The sequence below is a fragment of the Carya illinoinensis genome, chromosome 9, assembly GCF_018687715.1.
Source record: "Carya illinoinensis cultivar Pawnee chromosome 9, C.illinoinensisPawnee_v1, whole genome shotgun sequence".
Classification (NCBI taxonomy): Eukaryota; Viridiplantae; Streptophyta; class Magnoliopsida; order Fagales; family Juglandaceae; genus Carya; species Carya illinoinensis.
This window is the reverse complement of record NC_056760.1, coordinates 7,396,467-7,414,859: the sequence shown is the minus strand read 5'-3', so window position 1 is coordinate 7,414,859 and position 18,393 is coordinate 7,396,467. Positions and strand designations below refer to the sequence as shown.

General features: G+C 34.8%; 1 protein-coding gene across 1 annotated transcript; it reads right to left on the bottom strand.

The window, feature by feature from the left end:
• Nucleotides 1-14,264: 14,264 nt before the first annotated feature.
• LOC122276710 lies at nucleotides 14,265-18,393 on the bottom strand. The gene is made up of 6 exons (XM_043086617.1): nucleotides 18,314-18,393; nucleotides 18,107-18,173; nucleotides 16,267-17,392; nucleotides 15,974-16,171; nucleotides 14,901-15,878; nucleotides 14,265-14,810 (listed from the first exon to the last, which is right to left on the bottom strand). Exons 3-6 carry the CDS (start codon nucleotides 17,254-17,256, stop codon nucleotides 14,772-14,774), a joined length of 2,205 nt encoding a protein of 734 aa, XP_042942551.1. The 5' UTR covers nucleotides 17,257-17,392; nucleotides 18,107-18,173; nucleotides 18,314-18,393; the 3' UTR covers nucleotides 14,265-14,771.

Below are 18,393 nucleotides of genomic sequence, written 5' to 3'. Positions count from 1 at the left end.
ATTGACTGCCATCTTGTTCGAGAAAAGCTGCAACAGAATATTATTAAACTTTTCCATATTCCTTCCAAATTGTAGCTGACAGATATCTTCACAAAGCCTTTAGGCTCTCTCCCTTTTCATCACACTCTTCGCAAGATGAACATTCTTAATATACATGCTCATCTTGAGGGGGGGTGTTGGAGTATAGCTTCACAAATTGAGCAAATGGAATTAAAGTCTAGAGAAGCACGGGTTAAAGTAGGAAAAGATATAAAAAGTTAGTTATTTTTCTGTTATTTTCTTTTATCTCTATAAATACATTCTGTAAGTTGTATTAATTCATCAATTCAATAACGTGAAAGTCTTTCTATTCATCTCCTCTGTTTCTATTTTGTATTCACTAAGTCTTACCTTCAAGTATTCATCAGAAACTTGACAGCTAGCTAGGCTAGCTCTTAAATAGAAAAGATAGCTCAAAGCATTAGCTCGTGGGTTTTATAAGTTGTATCTAATTTAAAAGAATGGTTCTATAGCCATCTACAAGAAAAATAGATTTTTGTGATCAATTTATTATAACGAAAAGACTATTCACAACCAATTTTGGACTTGTTAGAATTGTGACAAAGCTGGCCACATAAAAAAGAACTGCAAAAATCTTAAGAAGATCAAGAATGATAGTGCTAATATGGTAACTGAAGAAGTACATGATGCACTATTGCTTGCAGTTCATAGTCTAGTTGATGACTGGATACTGGATTCAGGGGCTTCCTTCCATACATCTTTCCACTAGGAGCTAATGCGGAACTATGTTGCAAATGATTTTGGGAAGGTGTATTTGGTTGATGGAGAGGTTTTGAACGTAGTGGGGATGAGAGACATTGATATTGCACTCTTTGGCAAAAACAAATGGACCTTGCAAAAGGTCAGGCACATTCCTGAGTTGAAGAAGAATCTCATTTCTGTTGGGTAGCTCGATGAGTGTGGTCATTCAGTGGCGTTCTTAGATAGCACCTAGAAGGTCACAAAAGGGACATTGGTACTGGATTGGTGTAAGAAAACTGGTACACTATATATGACTACTGTTTTGATTGACATTATTGCTACTACCGTTGGAGAGAGAACAACATATTTGTGGCATTGTAGGCTTGGCCATATAAGTCAGAAGGGTATGAAAGAACTTCTGTCTAGAGGCAAGCTACCAGAACTGAAGTCAGTTGATCTCAGTATGTGTGAGAGTTGTGTTATGGGAAAATAAAAGAAGGTCAGCTTCTTAAAAAGTGGCAGGACGCCTAAGACAGGAAGACTGAATCTTGTGCACACAAATGTGTGGGGTCCTTCCCTAGTGACATCTCTTGGAGGTTCTCGCTACTACGTCACGTTCATTGATGACCATAGTAAGAAGATATGTGTTTATTTTTTGAAGCATAAATTTGATGTATTTAATGGATTCAAAATTTGAAAAGCCATGGTTAAGATAGCGATAGGCTTGAAAGTGAAATGTTTGAGGTTCGACAATGGTGGTGAGTATGTCGATGGTGGGTTCAATGAGTATTGTGCAGTTCTGGGTATCAGAATGGAGAAGACCATTCCTGGGACACCATAGTAAAATGGAGTTGCTGAGCATATAAACAGAACCATTAATGAGCATACTAGAAGCATGAGGTTGCACGCTGGACTACCGCCTACTTTCTGGGCGAATGCCGTCAGCACTGCTGTTTACTTGATAAACAAAGGGCCATCAGTTCTACTGGATTGTGGATTACCGGAGGAGATTTGGAAGGGGAAAGAGGTCAAATTTTCTCACCTTAAAACTTTTGGCTGTCTTTCTTATGTGCTTATTGATTCTGATGCTCGTAGTAAACTTGAGGCTAAGTAAAAAAAAAAATGTTATTCCATTGGCTATGGAGACGAGGCATTTGGCTATTATTTCTGGGATGATCAGGGTCGGAAGATTATAAGAAGTAGGAATGTGATTTTCAATGAGAAAATTATGTACAAGGATAAGTCTAGTACAACTTCTGTAGTAGCTCCTCAGGAGTCCGAATTTGTAAGATTGGATGACCTATCAGAGGTCATAGTGCAGTGTAGAGATGTGAGTGACGGGGAGAGTGGGTCCAGTGCGCTCACTCCTATTATTCTGCAGGTAGTTTCAGAACCGTCCACTCTTACAATTGCAGTTCGCAGGTCAGTTAGGACCATACGTCCTCCATAGCATTTCTCACCTACTTTGAATTACATTCTGTTGACAGATGGTGGAGAACCGCAGAACTACGAAGAAACCTTGCAAGATGAAAATTCTAGTAAGTGGGAGCTGGCCATGAAAGATGAGATGGATTCCCTGTTAGGGAACCGGACATGGGAGTTGACAGAACTTCCATCAAGGAAGAAGGTATTACACAACAAGTGGGTGTATCGGGTGAAAATTGAGCATGATGGCAGTAAGAGGTACAAGGCCAAACTTGTTGTAAAAGGCTTTCAGCAGAAGCAAGGTATTGATTACTCTGAGATCTTTTCTCCTGTGGTGAAGATCACAACCATCAAGATGGTACTGGTTATGGTTGCTACTAAAGATTTATTTATTGAGCAGTTAGATGTGAAGATAGTTTTTCTTCATAGAGACCTTGAAGAAGATATCTACATGCACTAGCCTGAGGGGTTTGTGGTACAGGGAAAGGAAGATTCAGTTTGCAGACTGAAGAAGGACTTGTATGGTCTGAAGCAAGCTCCTAGACAGTGGTACAAGAAATTTGATAACTTCATGCACAGTGCATGGTACATTAGATGTCAGGTAGATCACTATTGCTATATCCGGCATTTTGACAATTCTTACATTATTCTGTTGTTGTATGTGGATGATACTCTTATTGCAGGGGCTAGTATTGATGAGATCAATAATTTGAAAAAGCAAATATCAGAGCACTTTGCAATGAAGGATTTGGGAGCTGTAAAGCAAATCCTTGGCATGAGAATTGTTAGAGATAGAATCATAGGTACGTTGAAACTCTCACAGGCTGAGTATGTGAAAAAGGTATTCAGCAGGTTCAATATGGATAAGGCCAACCCAGTTAGTACACCCTTAGACAGTCACTTCAGACTCAGCAAAAATCAGTCACCTGAGTCAGATGAGGAACAAGATTACATGAGTAAGATTCCTTATGCCTCAGCTATTGGTTCACTTATGTATGCTATGGTTTGCATAAGACCGGATATTGCCCATACAGTGGGAGTTGTGAGTAGATACATGAGTAATCCAGGAAAGCAATATTGAGAAGCAGTGAAATGGATTTTGAAGTACCTAAAGGGCTCCTCAGAAACCTGTTTGTATTTCTCTGGAGAGAGCTTAGAGGTGCAGGGCTATGTTGATGCTGATCTAGCTGGAGATATTGATAGCAGAAAGAGTACCACGGGCTTTGTTTATACACTTGGTGGTACTGCAGTGTCATGGGGTTCTAATCTACTAAAATAGTTTCTTTGTCTACTACAGAAGCTGAGTATATTGCAGTGTCAGAGGCTGCAAAGGAGATGATATGGCTAGACGGCTTCTTGGAAGAATTGGGTAAAAAGAATCAGAAAGGCACTCTCTACAGTGATAATCAGAGTGCCATATTCCTTGCCAAGAAGCCAGTATTTCATTTCAAGACCAATCACATTCAGATCAGGTATCACTTCATACGATCATTGTTAGATGACGGACAGTTGTTACTTGAGAAGATTTATGGAAGCAAGAACCTTGTTGATATGTTGACAAAGGGTGTTACACTTGAGAAACTGAAGTTGTACTCAACTTCAGTTGGTCTTTTAGCATGAAGACAGGGGCAGTGAGTTGTAGAGGTGGAGCATATCATGTTTGAGGAAGACGGCAATACACAAGTGTACCAGTCTCCAAGTGGGAGAATTGTTGAATACTGTGGAGTCTGGTTCATACCACTTGAGCGTAGGCATTGACCGCTCGAGTGAAGTCATGTAGATTCGAACGCTTGATATTAGCTTGACAGTGAGCTTGAGCGGATGCGGAAGGAAGTTCGCTCGACTCACGCTCGACACGCCGCTCGAGCGAACATACATTTTACATGGATCTAGGGTTTTTTCCGCCGTTTGACTATATATATATGATTATTATATCATATGGCCGTATTGTAGAAACATTGTGGACGTACATTAATTGATCCATCATTGTAGTATCATATTCTTAATAATAAAATCATTTGGAGCTCCCGTAGACGTAGGCAATTTGTCGAACCACGTAAATCTTGTGTCGTGTATGATTGTTTTCTGGTTCTATATTTACTTTCACTTTATTGTCATCGTTTTTCATAACATTATTGTATACCTCAAATCCTTTTGCCTTATTTTACAAATTTCGTAGAGCTATTTCTGGGTGGCTTATGTCTAGCTATTGAAATAATGTGTCTTTTCTTTTTATACTTTTGGATATTTTGTTTTGGAAATACTCTAGGATTTATAATGGTGTGGGTATGCAGTTGACTTTATTTTATAGTATTGTTTCTTTTTGTATCTAGGCAGTAAAAGAACAATACGTAAATTTTCATTTTGATGTTATTGAGTTCTGGAATCTCAGTCTTAGGGTTTCATTTTGTGGCATTGAGTTTTAGAATTTCAAGATGAATAAAATTGGTTGTTTTCCTAGTACAACCAAAAAAACAAAAAAAAAAAAGGAAGAATAATATGTGGGTTTCACTTTGTTATTTGACAGAATCATGGAATTGGATTTCACTTTGAAGAGGCAAATTGGGTTGTAATAGCAAAAAATCCCAATGCTTGTAGATATGTTTTCTTTCCTTCCACTTGTTCGCTTTATTGTTTCTTTCTTTTTCAGATAATATGCATATTATCAACTCATTGTGATGTTATGTTTGTCTTCTATTTCTTTCTCTTTATGGCCTAATTGCTCTATATCTATATATATAAAGAAAATAGAGCACGGCCTTAAAAGTGATATTTAGATGACAATTTTATAGTTAATTATCACTTAAAAGGTTGGGTTGTTATGGTTACTGTGGACAATTTTTTCTATGTTTTGGTAGTTAATTGTACCTTGAACATTGAGTGTTGTGTTATGTAGAAATATTGAAGCTTTACTCACTAAATACCTATGTGAAGATTTTATCTGTGTTTGAATTAATTTTGATTTTGAGTTATATTCATTTTGGTGGTTCAAATGTCTACTGTGCTACACTTGGATTTGTACCTTGGCGAGGATAGATGGAATGTTTAAATGTTGGACTTACTCTTGGATAAAGAAGGCAATTATTGGATCTTCCTTATTCTCATTTTATACTTTTGTAATAATAGAGGAATTATTTTTCCAGCTAATTTGCTAAAATCTCTTATGCCTTCAATTAGAGCATTTGATGCTAACAAGTCATCCTTACTTTTATTAGAGAAAAGTAAATAAGAGGATTTTATCTGAAAGTAAACAACCATCTTTCTATAACGTTCTTCGATTATTGAAACTGTATTCTCATATGTTTTAAAACAAATGGTCTTCACTTAAAGGACATCTAGTTTGTTTTCAAACAAACTGTATTCTTATATATTTTTGTTTTGTAAAGGACATCTAACATTATTTTTGGTATTAATATCAGCATCATATTTGATCTTTAACGCAATACAAGCCCTAATTCCCATCCCTTGTTCACCTAAGGTAAAATTTTTTTATAATTTCCATGAAGATGGAAATCTAGAATTGTCCTAATTGCTCTGAAAGTATGTCTTTTTTGTTTATTATTTTGACAGTGAATTAGTTTATTCCTTATGATTTCCTTTTGCTTTATGTAACATTTATTCATAATGTGCAAAGACTATCTACATGTTGTAAAAGTGCTTGTTGGTTAGGTACCTGATAAAAGTTTTGCTATTTTTCATGGTTTAAGTGGAAGTTATTTCTCTAATATATATTTGGACTCTAGTTATCTCTCTAAAAGTATTATATATTTAGACTCTAGTTATCTCTCTAAAAGTATCATATATTTAGACTCTAGTTTGCTGCCAAAATTTTTTAATACACGTACACCATGTCAAAAACATTGTTATTTGAGAAGTTCATGTTAGTTGATTTGATTTTCATAACTTTATTTTGTGCCATAAGTTATATAAATTTATATTCTGCTTGCAGGGGATACTTATGTTACCTACTTTTCAATATCATTTGAATGGTACGCTATTTATTAGAAAAGTCTCATTAATTGAGTAAAGGTACTTCCCACCAGACTGTTTTTTTGTAGTTATTTTCTAACTTTCCATGAAGAAATTGATGTATGCACCAACGTTGTAGCATCTATCACTACAACTTATGCTATTCAATCATTATCATAATTCATTCTAAAAACTTGCAGCGTGCAAATGTTGTTTGGGTAGGTGTAATGCACAAAGGAGGTTTCTATGTATGTTGGTTATGATTTTGAGCTTGAGAAGAGACCAACTATGCATATTTGTGCTGGTAGAATCTTTTTTTTTTTTTTTTTTTTCAATTGGGTGATTTAATATCTAATATTTCTCATATCCAAAGTAGTTGCTAGTGTTAGAAATTTATATGCTACCGAGATTTTTGTTATTTGAGCTTCTAATCTTAGTTAAATTGATTTTCATATCTTTCTTTAATTTGTGCCATAAGTTGTATATATTTATGTTCTTAGGCAAAGGATACTTATGTTACCTACTTTCCAATATCATTTGATGGTTACCATATCTAAGTTCCCTTAATTGGATAAAGGTACTTCACACTAGACTCTTTCTTTTTTAGTTATTTTCTAACTTTCCAAAAAGAAGTTATTTATGTTTTAATTTATTGGTTAAGGCTGGTTATATTTAGAAGTCATTGACCATTGAGTGATTCAGATTTTTCATTTAGCATTGGCTAGCACTTTGGCTGACATTTTTGTAATATAACTAGCTTATTGCGATGAGGGAATTTTACTATAACAGATGGGACATGTTCAATGACTTTTTTTATGTTAATTATTTTAGAGAGAGGATCCAAGGGGATCAAGTCCAATAATTTGGATGTTAGTTATAGAGAGCTACCCACTAGTACTGCATTTATTTATCAAGCCTTAGCTGGGTTAATGTTGAAGTTTTTTAAACTTTTTCTTCTTCAGTTTGAATGATGTGATTTTATTTTGGTGCCTTCTTATCTGGTTGCAGGAAAGGAAAGTAGCATTCATGCATATAAATTTTCTACATGCACTTGTAAGAGTTTATAGTTTTACATGTTCTGGTTTATAATGTGCAAAGACTATCTGCATGTTGTAAAAGTGCTCTTTGGTTAGGTGCCTAATAAAGATTTTGCTATTTTTCATGGTTTAAGTGGAAGTTGTCTCTTTAATATATATTTGGACTCTAGTTTGTCTCTCTTCTAAATAAAAAGTATCATATATCTGAACTCTAGTTTGCTGTCAAAATTTTTTAATACACATCATGTCAGAATGACAGAAATAATTGGTTATTTGAGAAGTTCATCTTAGGCTAGTTGTTGTTTCATAGCTTTCTTTTGTGCCATAAGTTGTCTAAATTTATGTACTTATGCAAGGGATGCTTATGTTACCTCATTTTTAGTATTATTTGAAGGGTACACTATCTACTGGTAAAATCCCCTTAATAGAGTAAAGGTACTTTCCATTGGGATATTTCTTTTGTAGTAATTTTCGAACTTTTCAAGAAGAAGTCGTTTCTTATTTTCATTTTTTATAATTACCTAGAAGTTATTTGCTTGATTAGTTTGCAAGAAGTGTTTGTTTATAGCTTGTGCTAGGGATTTAAATTACTACAAACCCTTTAGCAATAGAAGTTCACCAAATAAAATTAATGCTTTTTATGGGATTGACCTCTTTTTCTATTGTATGAATTTGCTATTCAATTATTAGTTACATTTATTCCAAAATGTTCCAGCATACATATGTTGTTTGGGTAGGCATAATGCACAAAGGAGGTTTCTATGTATGTTAATTATGATTTCAAGTTTAAGAATGGATCAACCGTGAATATTTGTGCTTATATAATCTATTTTTTCAATTGAGTGATTTAATATCTAATGTTTCTCATATCCAATTCTGCATGAATAATTGAAATCTAGTTAACATACCAGTATCTAATGACATTCCTCATATCAAATTCTATATCAATAATTTAAATATAGTACAACATGGCAAAGAACTTACATGCAAGTTACAACAAACAGAGGAAACACCTTATATTTAGCTGTTCAATTAACAGACTTTGGAGAATTTTCAAGAAAGTTGATTTTGGCTTTCTTTGCACAAGATGGATATGCTTATCAAGAATAATGACTATAGAGTATGCATGTTTCCTTTGTCTTTACTCCAAGTGCTTATTCTTCAATGAGTCCATTAATCGTAATTAAGTATGTATCGATTTAGTAAGTGCTTCTCTTTATTTTTTGAATTTTGGAGGTCATGTTTTGCCATGCAATATGAGTTTATGTTTGTGTTGAGAAGATGCCAACATAAACATAAATATAGGTTGAGGCAGAGCAATACACCAAGGGAACATCACAAGATTACTGGCAGCTATAGACTTTTTGAAGATAGTTCTCCTGTAATGGTCTTTAATAAATGTAATTAATCATGTTATTTTAGTTTTTTTTTTGTATGGATCAGAGTTGTTTTGATGACAGTGAGTTGGTGAAATTGGTAGCACAGTTTGTACATGTTTGTTTGAAATTGTTATATGACATTTTGCGAGTCTTGATTGCTTTCATATTTATGCTTTTAGGATTATATTATGGCATTCTTTTTCTACTTTGGGTCTCATTCTCATTTCATCGGTTTTATAGTCTATATTTTTTTTTTGAATTTTTTTTTTCTATTTGTGGCAACATGTATTGGCAAAACTATTTGTAAACAAAAAAAATTATCGACAAAAATTATTGTCACAAAAATTTTTGAGAGAGGCTTTCAATAAATTCTTCCAATATAGCAATTTGCAGTGATAATTTTTTGATCGAAGAGAAAGAATTATCAAAAGATATTCTCGTTGTTAAACTCTTTTTTTGATGATGTCTCTTCATGGGAATATAATATATTGTGGCGATGTATCCTGCCAATATAATATATTGTGGTGATTACTATTTGTAGTGAAAAAGAAATATCGACAGGTTTTCTTGATGCAAAAAATATTTTGTGGTAACATATAAGCGCGGCAATAAAGTTTCTCATGAAATTTATACTAACTTGATAGAGGTATCTATGACAATTTTTTTTCTTATTAGCAACGATAGGAGTTGCTGTAATAAGTAGATATTTGTGACAAATTTAACTTTTGCCGAATTTAATACTTAAATTGACATTTTATTATCTATAAATGTGCAGCCATGAAATTGTCAATATTGATATTTTACGGCAATTTTTAATGTTTATTACGGCAAAAGTTATCACGACAAAAAGCTGATTTGTTGTAGTGCCATGCACGAACAATATCCTCCATCCGACATCGGCCTCCACCCAATAACAGAGTTTCTTTACTTGTATCTCTATGAAAAATTTCTTTGTTTTACTTGTGTCTTTGTGCATAATTTCTTTGCTTGTGTATGCATTTTTTTTTCTTGGGTTTTTATAGACCAATATAAGCAAGAATTAATGTTTGTGCATAACTATTGCCCAATCCCTCCTACTCACTCTAATTTTATTCCTTTCATTCTCCTTCCCTTTTTCTTTTTTAATTTTTTCTTTTTTGTTTAAATACTTTTTGCTGCATTTAAGCGTTATGGTCCCCTACTGGAAATCGATGTGGAAGAGGAGGTCAAAGAGGAAATCAATTCGAAAGAGAATAGGGATGGAGGCGACCTTCAACCTAGTTCCTTGAAACTGATAATGATCTAGGTCGGGCCTTGCAACTTTAATGTGTAATGATTTTGTTTTGTAATGCTTTTTTCTTCCTCTATGAACTACCATTTGCTTGCTGAAAAAAGACCTTGTGAAGATGATCATAACTCGAAAGTTTTCCAGTCAGTCTAGAAAGTAAAAACAACTTCTATCAAGCCGCTTAATTCATTGAGGGTGTTAATTAATTGGGGTTTTCTGTTGGGGTTTCAAAATTTGGGAGAGGGAAAGTCGAATTCTTTAAAAAAAAAATTATAATTTCTATTTTTAATATTAAAAAAAATCTACATGGCTACAGTCACATCAGTTGGGATCCATCTTCGGGACGTTCCTCAGTGGCTATAGCTTTTTCCAATTTAAAATGGGAAATATATTTATAGTATACGAGCTTGTACGTACGTAGCATGCTCACTATGCTTATGTTGAACTGAAAAATCTAAATGATGTCAACCTTGGGCACCGGCACCCCTTGCGCACACCCGCCTACCTGGCATAACATACATAACTCAAAACATCGCATTTTGTGTTAAAATTTAAAACTGAGACTTGCACTAAAACAAAAAGAACTCATAGTGAAGTAGCACACAACAAAAAGGAAGTGATAGAATAATTAGATTGCAACTGGAGATCTTTCTTAGTCATGGCACAATAAAAAGATCATATAACATCCAAATTTCACACATTTTAAAATTTTAGTCATTTCAGAATGTGCTATTGAAAAAGAATTTGTTCCTCATCTCTTTTGTCTACAAAGACATTTCCTCAAAAGAAATTAAGGAACTTCAGACAATTAGCATACATAAAAAGTTCATGGTAAACAATAAACCATTATGCATACTACCTCAAGTTTCAATATTCATAGGGGAAAAGTACATCACCCAAAATATTATGATTATTGATTTCCAACGTGTGTTGCACGTTGAGGTTTATAGCAGAGAGCTAATATTCCTCAAAGAAAAGCTTCAGGACACAACAAGTGTTGTCTTGAAAGAGTTTCTAGTTAAGCAGATCAAGAAAAATGAGAGTTCGAGGCCAGTAACATAGGAAATAAGAAGCTATCAATTGTGGACAATAAATTCCAGCAAACTCCAAGGATTTGTTGATATTTCAATTCATATTGCTGAGGAAAGGGAAGAGCCAAGCTCATATAGAGGCAGTGGGGAAAAATGAACACTTTTTCGTGGGTGTCCATTAACTGTTTACGCACTCTCTCTCTCTCTCTCTCTCTCTCTCTCTCTCTCTCTCTCTCTCTCTCTCTCTCTCTCTCTCTCTCTCTCTATAAAATTGTCCCCCCACATCAGAAGGGTGCACAAAGTGTGTGCAAAATGGATTGCAACTAGAGGATTTAAATGGCATGCAAGCGTCTCATTATCTTATTAAAATGCCTCCTATGAATTAATATATATTAATGGAGATTATAGTTGCACTTTAGCCCAACCAAATAATTCTCATGTTGTATAGTTGTACGGATTGTGTAGTTGGAAATTATAATCCCCAAGGAGCACTTCCATGCATGCATATCATTAATAATACTACAACATATAGGCTTATATGCGATGCTATAATCTGCCGCAAATGGTATGGTTGCAAATTCATTTTTTCTATCCAGTTTATAAATAGAAAATAAAAATATATAATATACAAACTATAAAAGTTAATGATCAAATGATCAGATTAATGGCCTATTATTTAATATCACATTAATAAATATTGAGAAAAAGATGACAAAAAAGATGATAAATAGATCTTTCGATATATATACAATTCATATAGCGAATTAATTACCCAATTCAGAAGACAAATATGAAAGTACTCCACCAATTGTATGTGCTTGCCGGGTACTCCTTTCTCTTCACGTCCATATGTTAATATCTAATCGATAATTTAGAGAATTGGTAGTGATACTTTATTTTGTGATCCTTTTATCCGTAATGCTAAATATCGTTCTAAGATGTGTAAGGGCTACACATTTTTTTTTTAAAAGTTAGCATTTATTATTAAAAAATAATTTCTTCATGTGAGTTTCAGATTTATTATTTTTAAAAAAGATGTGCACAGAATTTGTATATCTTAATATTGCAAATATCATTTCTCTACTTTCATTTATGCAGAAAATCTTGTCTATTTTAAGATTGTATATCCATTGATCTATCAAGCTATATTTATACATACATAATATACATACACACACTACAACAAAAATACCTTTTTCAATTAAAGAAACTGTTGCAAAAAGTCAATTTATCGTTGCAAAAAAGTATTTGCAATGATCACTTTTTGTTGCCCTAGCAAATGTTGTCATGTGAAAAGTATATCATGACAATGGTTTTTCTCCTTGCAAATAATCACTTTTAGCCACGAAATTTTATCATTGCAAATAAATTTATCGTTGTTGCAAACAAACTTCATGATAATTGTACATTCATTGCAAAATATGTTTATTTGCAATGAAATATACATTTATTGCAAAAGAGTATGTTTATTTGCAATGACATGTACATTTGTTGCAAATATATGTATTTGCAACATTGCTAATATGCTATTTGTGACAAAAAAAAAAAAACAATTTGCAGCGAGATACCTTAGAATATCACACATTTTGGATTGGGGATGTAAGCTATTATTTGGTTTGGACTAGAAAATTGGACTAGATTGATACCTTAGAATTTTGATTTTCAGTCTGGTCCAAGAGTTTGCTTTTTTTGGACTAGACTGACTGAAGTATATATTTAGTTTTAAAAAATATTTCTTATATATATTATTTTATATAGTTATATAACTTAATTATGTGATTTTCATCTAACTTATCCCCATTGACTATATCTATTTGGAGTTTGGATGATATTACATTTTTTAATTTCATTTTCTCTAAATTTTTGTTTTTAACTTTATTATGATGATTGTTAATTCTCATAGATAGATATGGATACTTTTGATAATTTTCCCAACTTTAAGGCTATTTTCAGGTACAAAATAAAAAATAAATAGTTGATATTCAGAAGTGTAAGCATTGTGGGCTTTGTTATATTAATAGATTGAAAATAGTCAAAATATACATTAGATGTGATTTTTTATTTTTTTATATGTTTGGCCCATTTTATATTGGCCCAAATCAAATTGAACCTACTGGATTGATTTAATCTATCCAGTCCCGATTTAGAAAAGGGTGGACCAAAATTTTTGGTCCGTGAACCCCCAACTCCCAGACCGGACCAAACAGAATACACTCTTATTTTGGATAGAGTTTATCATCCATTCAAATATTAAATAAGGACTGATTCTCGTGTTACAATAATTAAAAATATTTTATTGTTGTTCAATCCATTGTTCATAGTTAATATCAACGAGAATTTGCCGTTGCAAAAATTTTGTTACAAATGCAACTGTTTCTAATGAATTATTTTTAATTGTTGCAAATGATGCATTATTAACAACGACAAAAAATGTCGCTGCAAATGTTTGTTGTAAAAGGTCAATTATGCTTATTGGATATCATGTGTTTATTTGATTCTTATAATTCTTATCTTAATTTTCATCCATATATACGTATATATATGTGTGTGTCGTTACCTTTGCATTAATTTGATTGAGTAGAAAACTAATCCTCTTTTTTCCTTTTTTTTTTTTAACCATTCCTATTAATTCTTTGCTCCTTTACATTTTCTTCTTTTATTTTCTTTGGTTGATTTGAATCATTTGATGGGACACAAGCAAAGAGCATTTTAAACCTGTAGAGTAGTCCGTCTTTGAGAAGCTGACGATTCTATAGGACACAAGCAAAGACCAAGAAATATTTGATTTTCATGAATATTACCGATCTCTGGTTAAGATATAGTTATTTTTATTTTTATTTTTTAAATATCAAATGGGAACGATGTAAATTGTTTGTTGGACCATGTGATGTTCCACGTTCATTTCCACTCAAACTTCTCGCATTTCTCTAGATTGGGCCACATATTCGGTAATATGAACGACGATTTCCCAAGTATTTTCAGACGGGCCGTTTTAGCCAACAAAATGACTCGCAGGACTTCGATTTAGGATTTAAAAGTCAGAGCCGCATTGGGCCTCTCTAGGACCATTTGAAAAGATCTGGAAAAGGTGCTATAAAGTATAAGAGAAATACTTTTTGCAGTCGGGAAATTCAGTCGGCGTGAAGTCATGGAGAAAAAAGTGAATTAATACGGGACCTACATGAAAAAAAAATTATTTTTATAACTTTTTTTTATTCATGTAGGTCTCCCTGAATATAAAATAATTTTTTTATAATTGTTTTTTATTCATTCCGTACAGCCGACTGCACGCCGACTGCATTTCCCGACTGTATCTAGCAAAGCCCAAAGTATAAACAGAGACCATGAATTTTACTAGCTCACTTGACATTTTAAATGCTATCATGGGCAATGTATTTTCAGAACACCACAGCCATAATCATAACATGAACTGGAGTGAGATAAAGAAACATCCTACAGCCATGCAAATCTTGCCAGAAAAATTACAGCCGTGCGAGTACATAGGATTCTGTTCAGTTCAAATTAGGAACCCAAATCTTCGTTTATTATCCAAACAAAAAGGCTATAATGTCACAGAAAAATGTGGACAGTATAAAAGATTAAGGGCCATTACAAGGGATTGTAAAGATGGCCTGCTCTGCCTATTGCCTCAGCTACATTGCAAGGGATTATAAAGGATCGCCTGCTCTGCCTATTGCCTCAGCTACATTACAAGGATTAATAACAGTAAACTGGAAAAAATTAAACATAATTGAGCAAACCGAATTCCACTCACCTAACTTACCTTGAGAAGAAGCAAGGTATAGAAGAATCTCCGATGAAAGGACAGGAAGGAAGAAATATACTATATTTTGCACTGTCAAAACTGAACTTATCAAACAAGCCAATGGGGGCCTAAGGATTTCTAAGGGAGGCCTCTGCATTAAGTTTTGGGTTGCTGAGAACTAGGAAGAATTAATTCCTGTCAACCAGAAAAGAACAAAAAATTAGCTCTTCTTTTGCTCTCAGTTGTAAACATTAATTCAATTAAGATGAAGAATGATGCCATTACCTGAGAATAACGAACATGATCATGATGCAAATGGGAGGATTTTACAATGGTTTCCCACTTGGTATTAGTGGAGGTTGTCTTAGGATCCTCCCTTTTAAGATCCACTAGAGTGCCAAGATTTGAAGGTAGAATCGGATAGCGCGCGGAAACAGAAGGCAGCGTACGCCAAAGCCAAGACTCAGAAGGTGACTTTGGCAAAGGAGGGTGGGCAGGGGGCCGTTCAAAACTAGCATCAGCAGTTCCTGTCTCATCTGTTTTATGAATTTTATCACTGCTGATATTTAGATTTCCTTCAGTAGTCAGTTTTGAGCATTCCAAGCTAGATCTTCTATGAAATCCTTCATTCAGTCCAGAGTCCTCAATCGTGACTTCTTGGCCTTTTGGATGTGATATTTTAGACACGTAAGATTTATCAGCATCAATGGACACGAGGGGGTCTAATATGCTCCCTTCATTTGCAATATTTAGGCATTGTATATCTTGGTAACCGGATTCTGCAATAGTAGTTTCTTGCAACCCTCTTCTCTCTGGTGAAATGTCCAGATACTCGCCAGCAGGATGAATCCATCCCTGGGTAACTGAGGAGCTCGAATTTGAACATGATTTTTCTGCATTATTTACAGTGTCTACATGCAACGTCTTCTCAACTGCTGGGTTCATTGAGCCTAATTCTTGCTTATTTTTGTTGCTGCCTCCAGTATGCTGACTAAACCTGTTGGCTTTGACGTTCTCAACTTCTTTGGGCATGCCAAGGAAACTGACTGATCCACGAAAGGGTGACTGAGGTGCTTTGTTCCTGTAGGGAGATACTCCAGCACCCCATGAACGTGTGTATGGAGATAACCTACCTGTTGTTTGTAGTTCTCCAGACCGCGTTAACCGACGGGATTCACTAATATGCTTTTTATCAACCTTATGCAGTTCAGCCGATTGAACTCCACAGTCAGATTTGGACTTATCAACAGCATTCCAAGCATGCTGAAAACAGACAAGACTGGAAGCACTAAAATTGACTTCTACTAGTTACAGCAATAACATGAAACATAAAGAGAAAGGGAAAATGGAATGTTCACCTTTTGGGCAGTTTGACTGTAGGGAGATACTCCAGCACCCCATGAACGTGTGTCTGGAGATAACCTACCTGTTGTTTGCAGTTCTCCAGACCGTGTTAACCGACTGGATTCACTAATATGCTTTTTATCAACCTTATGCAGCTCAACCGATTGAACTCCACAGTCAGATTTGGACTTATCAACAGCATTCCAAGCATGCTGAAAACAGACAAGACTGGAAGCACTAAACTTGACTTGTACTAGTTACAGCAATAACATGAAACATAGAGAGAAAGGGAAAATGGAATGTTCACCTTTTGGGAAGTTTGACTGTGAGATTGAGCCATTTTCCCTGGCCTTACAACGTCACGGGTGGAACGCACAGGAGTGAGAGTCCTCAGTTTCATCCCTGGCACTGGACTCAAGAGGGACAAAGAATTCTTAAAGCATAATCGAGGGAATAGCCCACAACCTTTAGCTGAATTATAACCAGGATCATCAAACTCATTGTCTTCATCTTCACTTTGTTCTTCCTCTTTATTTTGGCCAGAGAGTGGTATAATGTCAGACTGATTTTGATATAGCAAAAGCCTCCTATCCTCACTAACCACTCTTTCAACTTTTCTAGGTTGCTCGAGTGGAGCACCTTGCTTCCTTGATGAATATTGAGGTGGTTCTAAAGCCATTGCCCTGGCTGCGGGTAAGAAACGACTCAGCATAAAATCTCGAGTTTGTGGATCTGTAGAGAATGTTCCGGAAGGCTTCACATCTGGACCATCTGACCCACTCAGACCACTTGCACTGTAGTTCATGGAGAATGAATCTGTAGGAGACAGGGTGTCTTGTGCATCAGAATAAACATCGTCGTCATCCTCCAAATCCAAATCCCCCTTCTCATTTATCCCCTCTTTGGAGCATTCCTTGTCATTTAAAGAATTTGGTTCAACTTGACACCTTAATCTATCTGCATTGTAACATTCCTTTTCTAAAGGTGTTTTGATAGCATTGATAAACCTTGCAGGAGGAAGCCTTGGAGTAACAGAGGCCTCCTCAGGAGGCTGAGGCCCAGGTCCACTGCTATCCTTGGCTCTTCCTGGGATCCTCTCCCAGCGAAAAGGAACAGCAACAGGTTCTGTTACTTGCTCCAAATCAAACTCTGATCGATAAAAAGGAAGAGTAAGTTGTCTGTTGGGCAGAGGATTCTCAATTATTTTCCTATTTCTTCTATCTTCAGATGCTGAGGGTGAAGCAAATCGCCTCACAGACAGAAGTGGTGCATTGAAATTCAATTTTCTTTCCCCCATAAAAAATTACAGCCAATTGAATTCTATGCAGTCCCTTTTAGTTCATAGTCCTCCAATTGACAAAATCATAGACGTTTACAAGATAATACGGCAAATATCATCCTAAATCCCTCCAAACACCAATTCTCCAGAAATTCTGAAATCCCACAGAAAGTATAATCATTAGAATATATGAAACTGCAAACATAATGAGCATGCCACAGGAAAAGGACCCAGAAGAAAAACAAAAATACGAAGCTGGTGATATTTTACTCCAATATAGCAAAATCCTTTAACAAAAACACTGGAACACCATTAGCACTTACAGTTCTCAGCTGTAAACAGGAATTCGAAAAAGAAAAGCAAAAGAAATAAAATCTGTAGAAAAGATAGCACAATAGAGAAAGATCCGGTTCTGAACATTAGACTTCATAATTTTGTAAGTAAGAGAAGATATAAAAACCCAGATTAAGCTAAGCCTAGGAATTCATCTCCTTTTCTTTACTCATCTGAGCATTTAAGAAACTGATACCGTAATAAAAGAATCAGTCAGACGATAAATTCATATCAGATACCTAGAATTTCTAATTTCAGTTGACAGTTAATTCTGAACAACTAAGCAAAACAACCATTGATTAGATAACTTAGATTTCACCTACCCTACCAAAAGCGATACTGAGAAGAACTAGTGTTTTTCTTTGTAAAAAGAAGAAGAAAGAACCACTGTACTGAACTACAAAACGGTCACTGAAATCAAGTGAAACATGGCTTTCTTGCCCAGATTTTAGATTACTTCAACAGTCTCATACTGAGTAAAAAAAAAACTGAAGAACAACAATACCATATGGTTCAAAGAAAATGAAGAACTTACAATCGAAAATAACGGAAAGCACCCAACTTGAAGAGTTTCATGCACTATCAAAATTGCCGATCACTGACTGAATAAAGAAAGATTACCAAAGAAAATAAGATATAATGTGAGAGATCACCAAAAATGATGCCGTAGACTCTGGAGGAATGAGTGGAAACAAAGAAAAGCCGAGAGAGAGAGAGAGAGAGAGAGAGAGAGAGAGAGAACTTAGTGCTCCTTTTGCTTTCTTCGTATATGCGCTCAATAAGAGTACGGCAACCGAGCAAACTGACTCCGAGCTTGAAGGA

Coding starts and splice junctions, on each gene's coding strand:
- LOC122276710 (XM_043086617.1), bottom strand. CDS start 17,256: ATGGGGGAAAGAAAATTGAATTTCAATGCACCACTTCTGTCTGTGAGG. Junction 16,172..16,266: donor ACAGTCAAACTTCCCAAAAG/GTGAACATTCCA, acceptor GTCTGTTTTCAG/CATGCTTGGAATGCTGTTGA. Junction 14,811..14,900: donor ATCATGTTCGTTATTCTCAG/GTAATGGCATCA, acceptor TCTGGTTGACAG/GAATTAATTCTTCCTAGTTC.